The sequence below is a fragment of the Salmo salar genome, chromosome 09 (genome assembly GCF_965601325.2).
Source record: "Salmo salar chromosome 09, fSalSal1, whole genome shotgun sequence".
Lineage (NCBI taxonomy): Eukaryota > Metazoa > Chordata > Actinopteri > Salmoniformes > Salmonidae > Salmo > Salmo salar.
In genome coordinates, this window is record NC_138299.1 from 87,657,574 (window position 1) to 87,672,714 (window position 15,141).

The window sequence follows — 15,141 nt, forward strand, 5'->3', positions numbered from 1 at the left end:
CAGATTTCCACCGGTCTAATGTCCATTGCTCGTGTTTCTTGGCCCAAGCAAATCTCTTCTTCTTATTGGTGTCCTTTAGTAGTGGTTTCTTTGCAGCAATTTGACCATGAAGGCCTGATTCACGCAGTCTCCTCTGAATAGTTGATGTTGAGATGTGTCTCTTACTTGAACTCTGTGAAGCATTTATTTGGGCTGTAATTTCTGAGGCTGGCAACTCTAATGAACTTATCCTCTGCAGCAGAGGTAACTCTGGGTCTTCCTTTCCTGTAGCGGTCATCATGAGAGCCAGGTTCATCATAGTGCTTGATGGTTTTTGCGACTGCACTTAAAGAAACTTTCAAAGTTCTTTACATTTTCCGGATTGACTAACCTTCATGTCTTAAAGTAATGATGGACTGTTGTTTCTCTTTGCTTATTTGAGCTGTTCTTGCCATAATATGGACATGGTCTTTTACATGGTCTTTTATTCTGTATACCAACCCTACCTTGTCACAACACAACTGATTGGCGCAAATGCATTAAGAATGAAAGAAATTCCACAAATTAACTTTTAACAAGGCACACCTGTTAATTGAAATACATTCCAGGTGACTACCTCATGAAGCTGGTTGAGAGAATTCCAAGGGTGTGCAAAGCTATCATCAAAGCAAAGGGTGGCTACTTTGAAGAATCTCAAATATAAAATATATTTTGATTTGTTTAACACTTTTTGGTTACTACATGATTCCATGTGTGTTATTTCATAGTTCTGATGTCTTCACTATTATTCTACAAAGTACAACATAGTTAAAATAAAGAAAAACCCTGGAATGAGTAGGTGTGTCCAAACTTTTGACTGGTACTCTATATCTTCCAGAAAGTATTGACAATACCTAGATAGTTGCAGATTTAATTTCCAGTCTCTGGAAACATTGCAAATGTTAAATGATACATAGCCTGGACCCTGAAGAAGGTACTGTGTGCCCAAATGTTGGTTGACCCATTAAATTGTTGAGAGCATATATAGACTGTGACCTTGTGTCTGTGTTTTTATACATTCTACATTTTGACATCACAACAGACATCACCCCAGAGCCAGTTAGAATGAGTAGAAAGGGCGTCTCCATTGAAGTCAATGATGCCATAATGGGTGAACTGGCAGACATTTCTAGGTGTACCCATAGGACTAGGGCAGGAAGTAAAAGCAGGACGTTAACTATTTCTATGGGGGGCATCCTACCTCCAGTGACCTCACACATCTGGGTGATGGCAGACTCGTCGTTGGGGACGCTGCCCAGCTGCTCGCTGTCGGGCGTGGCTGCCCCAGGGAGACGCAGCACCAGGGCGAAGAGACGCTGGTCCCACCGGAATGGCTCCTTGGTCAGCTCACTGCCTGGCAGTGGAGAGGTCAGGGGCAGGTGGAGCTGGAGACATGGAGAGAGGGGCACAAAGGAGGGAGAAGAGTGTGGTAGAGGTGGCAGCAATTAGCCTAGCAGTTATGAGCATTGGGCCAGTAACAGTAACAGAAAGGACTACAGTAGGCAACAACAAAAAATCTGACAATGTGCCCTTGAGCAAGGCACTTAACCCTAATTGCTCCTGTAAGTCGCTCTGGATAAGAGCGTCTGCTAAATGACTAACATGTAAAATGTAGAGGTGGGGAAGATGTAAAATTTGGATCAGTATTTAATTTGTCTTGTTACTGGACTCTGGTTGGACATCTTAATTGGGCCCAGGTGAGATGTATTCTTCTTATATAGTGTAATAACGATTTAGACAATGTGAGTCATCTGAATAACATGCAGCTCATGAAGAATCATATGTCCTGGTATTCTCTGCCTGCTTCAAATGTGGGCTCTCTTTAACAGCCTCACTTACTAGCCAGGACCATAGTAGAACTCTACTGGCTGGAGAGTGAAACTGTTCCTTCTTCATTAGACCTAGCCAGGACCATAGTAGAACTCTACTGGCTGGAGAGTGAAACTGTTCCTTCTTCATTAGACCTAGCCAGGACCATAGTAGAACTCTACTGGCTGGAGAGTGAAACTGTTCCTTCTTCATTAGACCTAGCCAGGACCATAGTAGAACTCTACTGGCTGGAGAGTGAAACTGTTCCTTCTTCATTAGACCTAGCCAGGACCATAGTAGAACTCTACTGGCTGTTGAGTGAAACTGTTCCTTCTTCATTAGACCTAGCCAGGACCATAGTAGAACTCTACTGGCTGGAGAGTGAAACTGTTCCTTCTTCATTAGACCTAGCCAGGACCAATGTCCACTGCTTTTAAACCTGGGGCCATATATATCAAGCTTCTCAGAGTAGAAGTGCTAACTTAGGATCAGTTTTTCCCTTAATAAGATTACATGGACAGGGGGACCTGATCCTAGATCAGCAGTTTTACTTTGAGACGCTATGAACACGGCCTCTGACTTCTAGTTAACCAGTCAGAGGAAGGGCCAGTGTCCTCGCTCACCTCATCCGGCACCCCAGAGGTGTGAGTCAGCTTGTTCCCATCCGTGATGGTGATGATCACCGACGGCTCCAGAAAGAACGGGTTACGGCCCTGAGGGTAGACAGGGAAGTTCATGGGTTAAAAAACTGTTTGCTGTTGGTCAGGCTGAGAGATGATTGTCGTTGTGGTACTCTGTGAGGACAGAGGCTCCTTCCCTGGACTATATACACAACAGTGGAGGCTGCTGAGGGGAGGACAGCTCATACTAATGGCTGGAATGGAGCCAATGGAATGGCATCAAACACATGAAAACTATGCGTTTGATGTATTTGATACCATTCCATGAATTCCGCTCCAGCCATTACCACAAACCCGTCCTCCCCAATTAAGGTGCCATCAACCTCCTGTGATATACAATACAACTTTATTGACCAGATGTTCCAGAGAACCACTAAATATTGTCTTGTGTTGTGTTCTCAGCCCCCCACCATCAGACACCAAACAGACAGTTGAGACGAGTACAGGGTTGTTAAGGGCCTTGCTCAAAGGCCCAACAGTAGGGGAATGTCTTGAGGGTGTGAACCCAGAGTAGCCCTCAAGTTCCCAGATTAATTCCGCCCTTTTTCTAGCGCTCGGCCCGGGAATCGAACCGGACACCTTTCGGCAACAGGTCCAACTCCTTAGCTGCTGGGCTTCCTACCGCCAGCGTTCTCTTATTTACACACAAACACACACACTAACGGAGATTTATTTTTTATATATATTTTTTTTTATTTATTTAACCTTTATTTAACTAGGCAAGTCAGTTAAGAACAAATTCTTATTTACAATGACGGACTACCGGGGAACAGTGGGTTAACTGCCTTGTTCAGGGGCAGAATGACAGATTTTTACCTTGTCAGCTCAAGGATTCGATCCAGCAAACTTTCGGTTACTGGCCCAACGCTCTAACCACTATGCTACCTGCCGAGAAAGACTAAGAAGATTTACATACTCCCGATGTTCACCGCTAGCCTAGCCTAGGCTAGCCTAGCCTAGCCCTAATGGTCTAATACTGCTCATATTGGCTGATTGGCTGATATACACAAATACATACACAAACTGAATATTCCTGAAATCTATATGCACTGTATTGCATGCTATTGTACAAAATGCTTGTGCATAATAATACGTTTAAAAAAGTTAACTATTGCCTGATATTCCATAGGATTTTTGGGGGGCAAAACATGCTATTTCTATGACCTGGGTGACGTACTTTATACTAAAGTATGTTATATTTAAAGGTGTAGAGGGGTGAGTGTCAGGAATACCTGTCCATAGTTGTCGATGCCAGAGACAAGGCGGTTTAGGTTGAGTAGGTCAAAGGCCGCGCGGAGAGCGTGACCCAGAGTGGTCAATCCAGACGCCTGCAGGTTCTTCAGTTCACTCATAAACGTGGCATGGTTCTCCTTCCAGCCCGCCTGAAATACACACAGGGATAGTGTGTCACACACACACCACATGAAGGGAATGCAATACATTGCATACTCAGGCAGACAGAGGGAGTCTTGCGTCATCACAATACACTGCATGATCAACCCACATAAACACCAGTCATGAAAGTGGACACAACACACACACGCTCACTCTTACTCACACATACACAGACAGTATTACATTACATTGACCCCAGAGCACAGAGGCATGTTTGCACGCACAAACAAACACACTGACTCATATTAAACATATTAGTGCTGGGTTAAAGACAACCACACACTGACTTATATTAAACATATTACTGCTGGGTTAAAGACAACCACACACTGACTCATATTAAACATATTACTGCTGGGTTAAAGACAACCACACACTGACTCATATTAAACATATTACTGCTGGGTTAAAGACAACCACACACTGACTCATATTAAACATATTACTGCTGGGTTAAAGACAACCACACACTGACTCATATCAAACATATTACTGCTGGGTTAAAGACAACCACACACTGACTCATATTAAACATATTAGTGCTGGGTTAAAGACAACCACACACTGACTCATATTAAACATATTACTGCTGGGTTAAAGACAACCACACACTGACTCATATTAAACATATTACTGCTGGGTTAAAGACAACCACACACTGACTCATATTAAACATATTACTGCTGGGTTAAAGACAACCACACACTGACTCATATTAACATATTACTGCTGGGTTAAAGACAACCACACACTGACTCATATTAAACATATTAGTGCTGGGTTAAAGACAACCACACACTGACTCATATTAAACATATTAGTGCTGGGTTAAAGACAACCACACACTGACTCATATTAAACATATTACTGCTGGGTTAAAGACAACCACACACTGACTCATATTAAACATATTACTCCTGGGTTAAAGACAACCACACACTGACTCATATTAAACATATTACTGCTGGGTTAAAGACATACAGTAAAAGCTCCATACTGATATAGGCTAAAGAAAATATGTATTATCACAACAGATGAAAGATATTTATCATACATTAAGCTCTATATTAAAGGTTTAGTTCACCCAAATGACAAAATACTAATTGGTTTCCTTACCCTGGAAGCATGCTTTGGTTTAGTTTCGCTGGCACAGTTTCCACATGCTCACGTTTAAGCATTTGTGGCACAAATCCCATTCAAGTCATGGGACCAAAATTAGCATTTTTCACGGATCATGTAAAAATCATCTATAAGTGACTTTGCTGAGCCTCACAATCAATTTTAGATACTTTAAGCAAATTTGGATATGATGCGCAAAAAATGCTAATATCAGTCCCTTGACGTGAATGGGATTTGCTAAAACGTTAGCATGTGGAAACAGTGCCAGGGAAACTAAACCAAAGCATGGATTGCTGTCATACCTTGTCCATAGAATGCTTACACGGTAAAGAAACCAATGTGTAATTTTGTAATTTAAGTAAACTATCCCTTTAAATAATATGTTTATGATACTATGAAGCTACGAGATGACATCTTCCTTAGGTTATGCCTTTAGAGTGCTTGGTTTGAAAATGGTAGGTCTATTTGTAATGTAGAAAATATCTCAGAAAACACAAAGTAATGACCGACTACTATTGGCTCTTGCTGAAGCACTTCCTGAAGCTGCTCATCCCATGAGACCAGGGCTTTCCTATGAGACCAGGGCTTTCCTATGAGACCAGGGCTTTCCCACGAGACCGGGGGTTTCCCACGAGACCAGGGCTTTCCCACAAGACCAGGGCTTTCCCACGAGACCGGGGCTTTCCCGTAGGAGAGCAGCATAGTAGGGGAGTGTGAGTGAGTGGCTGCTTTCACTCTTTCCTCTACTGAGGTCAAGTACCTTACTGTTACAGCATTATGCTTAATCTACAGATGACCTGCAGGCTTACCAGCCCCAACGTAAGCGGTACCATGCTTCCTAAAGAGAGAGAGGAGGAGAAGGAGGAAGAGAGAAATAGAGGGTGGGAGTTTGGAGGTGACATGGACACTGAGCAGGAAATACAACAGGACAGAGTTGGCTTAACTTTTAAGTGTTTGTAGTCCTTGGATACAAGGCATGGGTTATTATATCTAACCTCTAGAATGTGTTTACTCCAATGTATTTATGAAGTACTGAAAAATAGCATAAAACAATGCTAAAGCAATTGTATATGTGAAGTAGCATGTTGCATTCCTTCACTGTAGAAGAAATGCAATTGGCCCAGCATCCTCCAGGTTTGGCCACTGTAGGCCGTCATTGTAAATAAGAATTTGTTCTTAACAGACTTGCCTAGTTAAATAAAGGTTAACCTGTTAGGGCTAGGGGGCAGTATTGACACGGCCGGATAAAAAACGTACCCGATTTAATCTGGTTACTACTCCTGCCCAGTAACTAGAATATGCATATAATTATTGGCTTTGGATAGAAAACACCCTAAAGTTTCTAAAACTGTTTGAATGGTGTCTGTGAGTATAACAGAACTCAAATGGCAGGCCAAAACCTGAGAAGATTCCATGCAGGAAGTGGCCTGTCTCGCAAGTTGTGTTTCATCTTGGCTCTTTGTATTGAAGACTGAGGATCTTTGCTCTAACGTGACACTTCCTACGGCTCCCATAGGCTCTCAGAGCCCGGGAAAAAGCTGAACGATATCGAGGCAGCCTCTGGCTGAAACACATTATCGCTTTTGGCAAGTGGCCGATCAGAGTACTATGGGCTTAGGCGCGTGCCCGAGTCGACCGAATGCTTTATTTTCTTTCGTCTGTTTACCTAAACGCAGATTCCCGGTCGGAATATTATCGCTTTTTTATGAGAAAAATGGCATAAAAATTGATTTTAAATAGCGGTTGACATGCTTCGAAGTACGGTAATGGAATATTTAGATTTTTTTTGGTCACGAATTGCGCCATGCTCGTCACCCTTATTTACCCTTTCGGATAGTGTCTTGAACGCACAAACAAAACGCCGCTGTTTGGATATAACTATGGATTATTTTGAACCAAACCAACATTTGTTATTGAAGTAGAAGTCCTGGGAGTGCATTCTGACGAAGACAGCAAAGGTAATAACATTTTTCTTATAGTAAATCTGACTTTGGTGAGTGCTAAACTTGCTGGGTGTCTAAATAGCTAGCCCTGTGATGCCGGGCTATCTACTGAGAATATTGCAAAATGTGCTTTCACCGGGATTACACTGGCTGTTACGTAGGTGGGACGATTTGGTGCCACCTACCCTAGAGAGGTTAAACAAAAATAAATAACTAAAGAAGGGTGTAGAAGTTAAGACAAAATCATACTGGCAGGCTGTAGAACTGAAGAAAAGAAAACTACTGGCAGGCTGTAGAACTGAAGACAAAGCCCTACTGGCAGGCTGTAGAACTGAAGAAAAGAAAACTACTGGCAGGCTGTAGAACTGAAGACAAAGCCCTACTGGCAGGCTGTAGAACTGAAGAAAAGAAAACTACTGGCAGGCTGTAGAACTGAAGTCAAAGCCCTACTGGCAGGCTGTAGAACTGAAGACAAAGCCCTACTGGCAGGCTGAAGAACTGAAAACAAAGCCCTACTGGCAGGCTGTAGAACTGAAGACAAAGCCCTACTGGCAGACTGTAGAACTGAAGACAAAGCCCTACTGGCAGGCTGAAGAACTGAAGACAAAGCCCTACTGGCAGACTGTAGAACTGAAGACAAAGCCCTACTGGCAGGCTGAAGAACTGAAAACAAAGCCCTACTGGCAGGCTGTAGAACTGAAGACAAAGCCCTACTGGCAGACTGTAGAACTGAAGACAAAGCCCTACTGGCAGGCTGTAGAACTGAAGTCAAAGCCCTACTGGCAGGCTGTAGAACTGAAGACAAAGCCCTACTGGCAGGCTGTAGAACTCTTAACTCACACTCAATAATTCAAACGAAAGAGTAATTCAATTTTACCCGCCCAACCTTCTTTTCCTCCCTCCAAATCAACAATTAATTATAGGCTGTATAAGTGTGCAACCAGAGTCCCTTGTTTTACCACAACCTTGTCTGGTGGGTGGGGTGGGAAAGGGAGGGGAAACAGGTGGAGGGAGACATGAAAAAGAGTGAAAGAGGGTCAAGGATGTATGCATTAGAAAACAATGTGCTCCACTATGCTGATGTTGTGACATTTGGGGAAGGGTTAGGATATTGAGACTGGATTGTCAACATTATATTGTGGTAGGCTATTTATTTGTGGGCTGTGCTTCATGCCATGTGGTGAAACAGGAATACAACATGACACAAGCCATAGAGCTAGCCTACATCCTGAATGTAGCACTGACATCATCGTCTTCAAATGCCTCTCGGCAACCCAGACACCGAGTTAGAGTGCCAAGAAAAAGACAACATCAAATTCACAATGAAAAAAGTGATTACGTCATCATGAATGATTTATTATTAAAAAAAAAGTATATGTACTTGTGTCTGTATATAGCTAAGCCCCCCCACCCCCAATTTAACAGTGGTAGTCTATGAGCCAGGGTATAGCAGCTGAATATAGCTAGGTCCCCCCACCCCCGATAGAACAGTGGCAGTCTATGAGCCAGGATACAGCAGCTGGGGTCTAGGCTAAGTCATGCTGGGTTCCTGCACACACTGACTGCAGGACAGGAGACCACTTTCCATAAACAGACAGATAACAACTTGTTCCACGCAAAAGCCTCAGTTATGAGAAAGCAGACTCCTATAAATAAAAAACATTAAGTTCCCATGATCCTTTAGTTAAGGAGCAGAACCAAAATGTGCCAGGTTGAAGGCATGTGATGAGGTCTTGGCTCATGGAACTTGAGCAGACAAGACAGCACCACCAGAAAGCACCAACACCCATTCAGTAGAATGGAAAAAGAAAGCATCATGTCATTGTGCATTTCTGACTCAGAAGGGTGGTGATGAACTAACTGGTCATGAGACCAGGAGATGAGAGCAGCGTGAGCATGGTAGAAATCAGAGCTATCACTGCAGTGAAAGCCAGGCTGCTTAACAAGCCCAAAGAGCTGTGATCATATGGAAGGCAAAGGGAAGGGGTCACAGACTCACAGCCAGTGAAGCGGAGTAGGTTTCAGACCCAGCTACAGACCCAGCTACAGACCTCGCTACAGGCCCCGCTACAGGCCACGCTACAGACCCAGCTACAGGCCCCGCTACAGACCCCGCTACAGGCCCAGCTACAGACCTCGCTACAGGCCCCGCTACAGACCCAGCTACAGGCCCCGCTACAGACCCAGCTACAGGCCCCGCTACAGGCCCCGCTACAGGCCCAGCTACAGACCCCGCTACAGACCCCGCTACAGACCTCGCTACAGACCTCGCTACAGGCCCCGCTACAGACCCCGCAACAGGCCCCGCTACAGGCCCCGCTACAGACCACGCTACAGACCCCGCTACAGACCTCGCTACAGACCTCGCTACAGGCCCCGCTACAGACCTCGCTACAGGCCCCGCTACAGACCCCGCTACAGACCCCGCTACAGGCCCCGCTACAGACCCCGCTACAGACCCGCCACAGACCCCAGTGGGAGTCAAGTCCTTAGTAGACAGGGTCAAGGAATGACTATTAGGATGTGTGGCCCTAAACCAGAATCCCATAAGAAGAGGGCAGAAGTCTTCCTTACATGCACATTGCATACATTGTATTACTGAATGACTGCCCTGGATGTACTGGTCAGGCAAGTGAATGACAGCCATGGATGTACTGGTCAGGCATGTGAATGACAGCCCTGGATGTACCGGTCAGGCATGTGAATGACAGCCCTGGATGTACCGGTCAGGGATGTGAATGACAGCCCTGGATGTACCGGTCAGACATGTGAATGACAGCCCTGGATGTACCGGTCAGGGATGTGAATGACAGCCCTGGATGTACCGGTCAGGGATGTGAATGACAGCCCTGGATGTACCGGTCAGGGATGTGAATGACAGCCCTGGATGTACCGGTCAGGCATGTGAATGACAGCCCTGGATGTACCGGTCAGACATGTGAATGACAGCCCTGGATGTACCGGTCAGGCATGTGAATGACAGCCCTGGATGTACCGGTCAGACATGTGAATGACAGCCCTGGATGTACCGGTCAGGCAAGTGAATGACAGCCATGGATGTACTGGTCAGGCATGTGAATGACAGCCCTGGATGTACCGGTCAGGCATGTGAATGACAGCCCTGGATGTACCGGTCAGGGATGTGAATGACAGCCCTGGATGTACCGGTCAGACATGTGAATGACAGCCCTGGATGTACCGGTCAGGGATGTGAATGACAGCCCTGGATGTACCGGTCAGGGATGTGAATGACAGCCCTGGATGTACCGGTCAGGCATGTGAATGACAGCCCTGGATGTACCGGTCAGACATGTGTAAACACAAGCCTGAATGATTATAACACAATGTCCAATTTGTAAGTCGCTCTGGATAAGAGCGTCTGCTAAATGACTTAAATGTAAATGTTAAACATTTGGAGTCATTCCACGAAAAGACTGCCTTTTGCATCCCTTTTAAGTAGAAATTGTGCAACAATATTTAATTTTAAAAGCCTGTTATATTAAATGAAGTGCCCTGTAATATAGACCACATGGATAATTCAATTAATCAGATTTTTTTATATGAATAACGACTTGCTAAAATGCCAAAATTCAGCATATTGACATGTCCCCCATAGCACCATCTGTGACTTCCAGGAAAATTGTAACCCACTTAACCCCAACATTTCCAAAAGTTTTCACTATCATTATAAAGCCCTAGTTATCTTGTTGCTTTGACAAAGTCTTTCCTGAACATTATTATCTATTTCATGTGATTAGTGATTAATTTGCGTCTGTCCTATTACATTAAGTGAACTCTCGTTTTAATGTGGTAAAATGATTCCTTTTACAAAATGTATTTTCAAAAGAAACATTGAACATCTAATAGTCAAATCATAGTGTAAAAGCAGGTACTCTTTTTGGCCATTTTGTGGTGGAAAACTGAATGAGTTGAGCATAACACGTCAACCCTGTTACCCATAGATAGACAGGCTAGAAATGTTTTAGCAATGCACTCAATTGCCACTCCTTGTTGAACACAACAAGACTCCATTCCTCCTGTAACAAGGAGATTTATAGCTGATTAAAGATGAAATTGTCAACCCTGTCACGTTTTTTTTATGAAGTTGAACATGTGCTCTTTATGACAGAACGTGGATGAACTGCTTCAGCAAACATAGCGTACACACAGTACACATCTTCGGCCTAATAACATGTCATGCTAGAGAGGAAAGGAGTGTGAAAGAGAAAAACAAAATCCAAGTGAGAAAAAAAGGGAAGAGAAGAATGACGTTCCTCTCGATGGTCCAGAAACGGGACAACAAGTGAACTCAGAGTGAGGAGGAAAAGACAGCATTGTCTTTATCCAGCAGCGTCTCCATGGAACTCCTCTCTTATTGGCGGCTGAATAGCTTATGAATAATAAAACAGGGTTAAAAAGCCACACTGCTCAGTAGAGGTGCAGAAGTTCAGTAGTCAGATTCCATCTCTCACCAGGCAAGGTAGGCAAGACATTACAGGCTGGGTTATTGTTGGGCAAACTCTGCTCGTCTGGTTGTCAAAACCTAACACAGGGAGGAGCTTTCTCTCCAAAGTGCCTAGAACAAACAAGGGACATTTCAGTAGCCATGCAGTTAGCTAGTTATTTCCCAGAACGCTTAACACTTCTGCTTTTGAATAGTTTCATCAAACGTCCCTTGATAATAATCCATGAATATGCAACAAATCAGGAAAAATGCCCTCAAGGAAAATTCTGAAGACAAGAAAGCTTTATAGGCCTATCTGATAATTGAATACAGAAACAGAAACTGAACAAACTCTGACACCAAGAATGTAAAATGGAATAGCTAATGAACCACCACCTATCCTTGGATGGAGAGGAAGAAGACCTGGAGAAGGAGGAGGGGATATGTGTATGCATTGGAGGGAGGGGGTGTAGAAAAGCCCTGGGAGGATGTCTGGCCACCTGCCAGAGAGACAAAGCTAATGAAGTGCCCGGGAATAAGCCACTCTACAGTACTGTCACTGTCAAACCACACAACTACAGCAGCATACACTGATGCAGGCACACCTTCCGCACCCCGGCAACGTTGCACATGAAAGAAGCAACAATGCAGTTTCATACACTTGGCCTTTACACATTCATTATAACATAGGCTACATGCAATGCACTTCAGCACTACTCATTTCACTATTATACAAAATATGTGCCCATCCCCAACAAGAGTGCATGAATAGACATGTGACAGGGAATTCATACAGGATTAATACATGGTTATCTTAAGATGAATGCACTAACTGTAAGTCACTCTGGATAAGAGCATCTGGTAAAAGACTAAAATGAAAAAATGCTGTCAGATACTTGACAGCAAGTTAGCCCCAGCTGCTTATTCATGTTCCTAAGTCTGGTGTAATGTTACACTGACATCCCAGTGATAAAGCTAGCTGCTGCAGTGACTGCAGGATTCATATGGGTTCATTCCAACAGTCACATCTAATTGTTTTGTAAACTGAGATAACTTGTCATTGAAATATTATTTCCATGTTTGAGAGCTTTGGTGTTAGCTGCCTCTCACATACTCTAAAACGGAGAACATATTTCACTCCATCTTTTCCTGCTTTGGGGCAGAGTTGAATGGGATATCAAAACAAATCAAATTGTATTTGTCACATGCCTTATAAATAACATGTGTAAACTAACAGTGAAATGCTAATTTACGGGCCCTTCTCAAATTGCAGCGCCAAGACGATGTGCAGGGGTACGGGGTAATTGAGGTAGATATGTACATATAGGTAGGGATAAAGTAACTAGGCAACAAAATAGATAACAAACAGTAGTAACAGCAGCATACGTGATGAGTCAAAAAGAGTTAGTGCAAAAAGGGTCAATGCAGATAGTCCGGGTAGCTATTGGTCAACTATTTTTACTAACTATTTAGCAGTCTTATGGGGGTAGAAGCTGTTCAGGGTCCTTTTGGTTCCAGACTTGGTGCACCGGTACTGCTTGCACGGTGGTGGCAGAAAGAACAGTCTATAACTACCCATAAGGCGTCTAATGTGCTTATGTGCCTATGCCACATTATTACATGAAATTTGATTTGATAAAATTCGATTTGATTTGATTATGTAAACATTACATCCTGCTGCCTCTGCTAGTTGCTTAATTATTGGCATGGGTTAGGATGTTTTATTCCATTTGAGAAGGCCCTGTTTATAGTACGAAAAGGGACCCTGTTTATACTACGAGTGCAAGGCTGAGGGTGGGGGCATTGGGAAATGGTCATCTCTATCCTGATCCTTGAGACCTCCCTATCCTAACCTTTAACCTTTACATTAACCATTTTAATGATGATGGTGTGTATACAGACTGGGGGAGGTTATGATGTTGACACTTTATAAGGGCATTTGATCATTATGAAGTTATGATAGTGTAAACTACAGAATGGGCACCTTAAGGTGTAAACTCGGATTTAGATGACAATATTGAGTGTCGTGTGAACATTATCATGTTCTATGATAAAGGGGGTTTTATCAAATAAGTTTGAGTCGCCCAGTCCACATTGGCCAATGCGAGTGCATAGAGTTCAGCCACAGAACGAATGCAACAGGAGGACTCGTGAAGAGGTGCAGGCCAGTTGACCAATCCAGGATGAGTTAGCCCACAGAAATAGAGACGTCACGATAGATAATATATCTCTCCGCCTCCATCTCAGCGCCCGAGAGCTCTCCCAACACAAAAGCAAAATGTCCGCCATGTTCAGAGGCAGCGCTGCACCGGTCTGCGGGTATTTTTTACAAAAATGTGCCGTTTTCGCCACCGGGAGGCCGCCCAACCCGCAGCTACAAACCAGAGGGACAGTAAAGTCTCACTGTCAGCAAAATATCCGCGCCTTAATCACATATAAAACAATTTAACAGTATTTATTTACCTTAACTCCGTATGGTGGATCATCGAATGTAACTAGCATGTACCTGTCGCCTCTACTAGCCGGGTCTCGGGCACGCAGCTGTTAAAGAAAACGAAACAATACATGTTAATTTCGACTGAATATGTCAAAGGGACCCTCAACACTATCAAGGCAAATAGTAAGCTGAAAAAAATTGGGGTAAAATTATTCTTTACCTTCATAAAGATCTCAACCGCGCCTTTAGCAATGTCCAGATACGTCGTACCCAAATAAGTGCGCTGATTCATAGAAGCGGACGTGTCTATCAGGAAAAGTAAAATAGGCATCTTAAATGTATAGATATATAGCTATATGCTTTCTAAAATACCTATTATCGTCATATGACCTATCTTGCGGCCGGGGCATGCATATATGTGTGTATATTTTTTTGTAATAATCAGACCCCCCCCAAAAGAGGGTCGTACAGCCACCCCTTGCCGCTGCCTGACTCTATCTGTCTTTCCTAAGCACTGCTGGGTTAGCGCTGTTAGAGAAGTTATCTTCCGAACAGAGTGAAACGCCTTCCTTTCACTGCTGCGATCGTATTGGTTGAGCCTGCCCACAGTGGCCACTCCCTGCCGTGCATAAATATGTAATAATGAGGTCGAGATGATTTCTCGCTTCTGTTCTGCTAAACAGAGGATCATTCAGAGAGGGGATCCATGTACTGTTGCAAGAAGATACATTAATACAAATATTGATGATATGGCCATTCTATTCTGCATAGTATAACGTTGTAATGACTTCACATACATACAACATATACTCAAAAAGCAATATGACCTCATAATTTGCGAGTATGAATTAGTGGTATGGGATAGTTGAACATAAAGGACGACGACCTCCCATCCTTCGTTCCCGTTTTGCTGTCTTGGTGGGGGAGGGTGCGAGAGAGTCGCATCACCGTACGATTTTGATAATAATCGTGCCTTCCTGCACCTTCCCCTCCATGTTAATCTCCTCTGTGCAAGCAGCACCTCGAAGCGCCATATTGCAAAATGCAAAAGCTCCAGTGCGAATGCTTGCTTGCACGAAGGTGAATGTTCTGCTGCTGCCTCATCATGGCTCCTCATCTTATGTTTCTGCTACTTGGGAATCGTTGTGTAATTTCTGGAGAACACGTTTTAAAGACAGTAGCAGCACACTGTTTACCAAAACGTTTTAGTTTTTTTGGTCAGGGACATATGCAGCGACCGCCCCTCTGCCTGTTTGGGGTCGTCACTAGTTAACACAGCCACAAAGTCGTAATTAT

General features: G+C 43.8%; 1 protein-coding gene across 1 annotated transcript in view; it reads right to left on the bottom strand.

The window, feature by feature from the left end:
- ints6l (integrator complex subunit 6 like) overlaps positions 1-14,434 on the bottom strand; it is a 28,055-nt gene extending 13,621 nt beyond the window's left edge. Inside the window, exons 1-5 of the mRNA XM_014212859.3 lie at positions 14,066-14,434; positions 13,872-13,949; positions 3,740-3,889; positions 2,451-2,540; positions 1,220-1,403 (exon numbers count right to left, since the gene is read on the bottom strand). Coding sequence (XP_014068334.1) covers positions 1,220-1,403; positions 2,451-2,540; positions 3,740-3,889; positions 13,872-13,949; positions 14,066-14,176 — 613 coding nt within the window. The 5' untranslated portion in view covers positions 14,177-14,434. The remainder of the gene's footprint in view (positions 1-1,219; positions 1,404-2,450; positions 2,541-3,739; positions 3,890-13,871; positions 13,950-14,065) is intronic.
- Between the last annotated feature and the right edge of the window lie 707 nt (positions 14,435-15,141).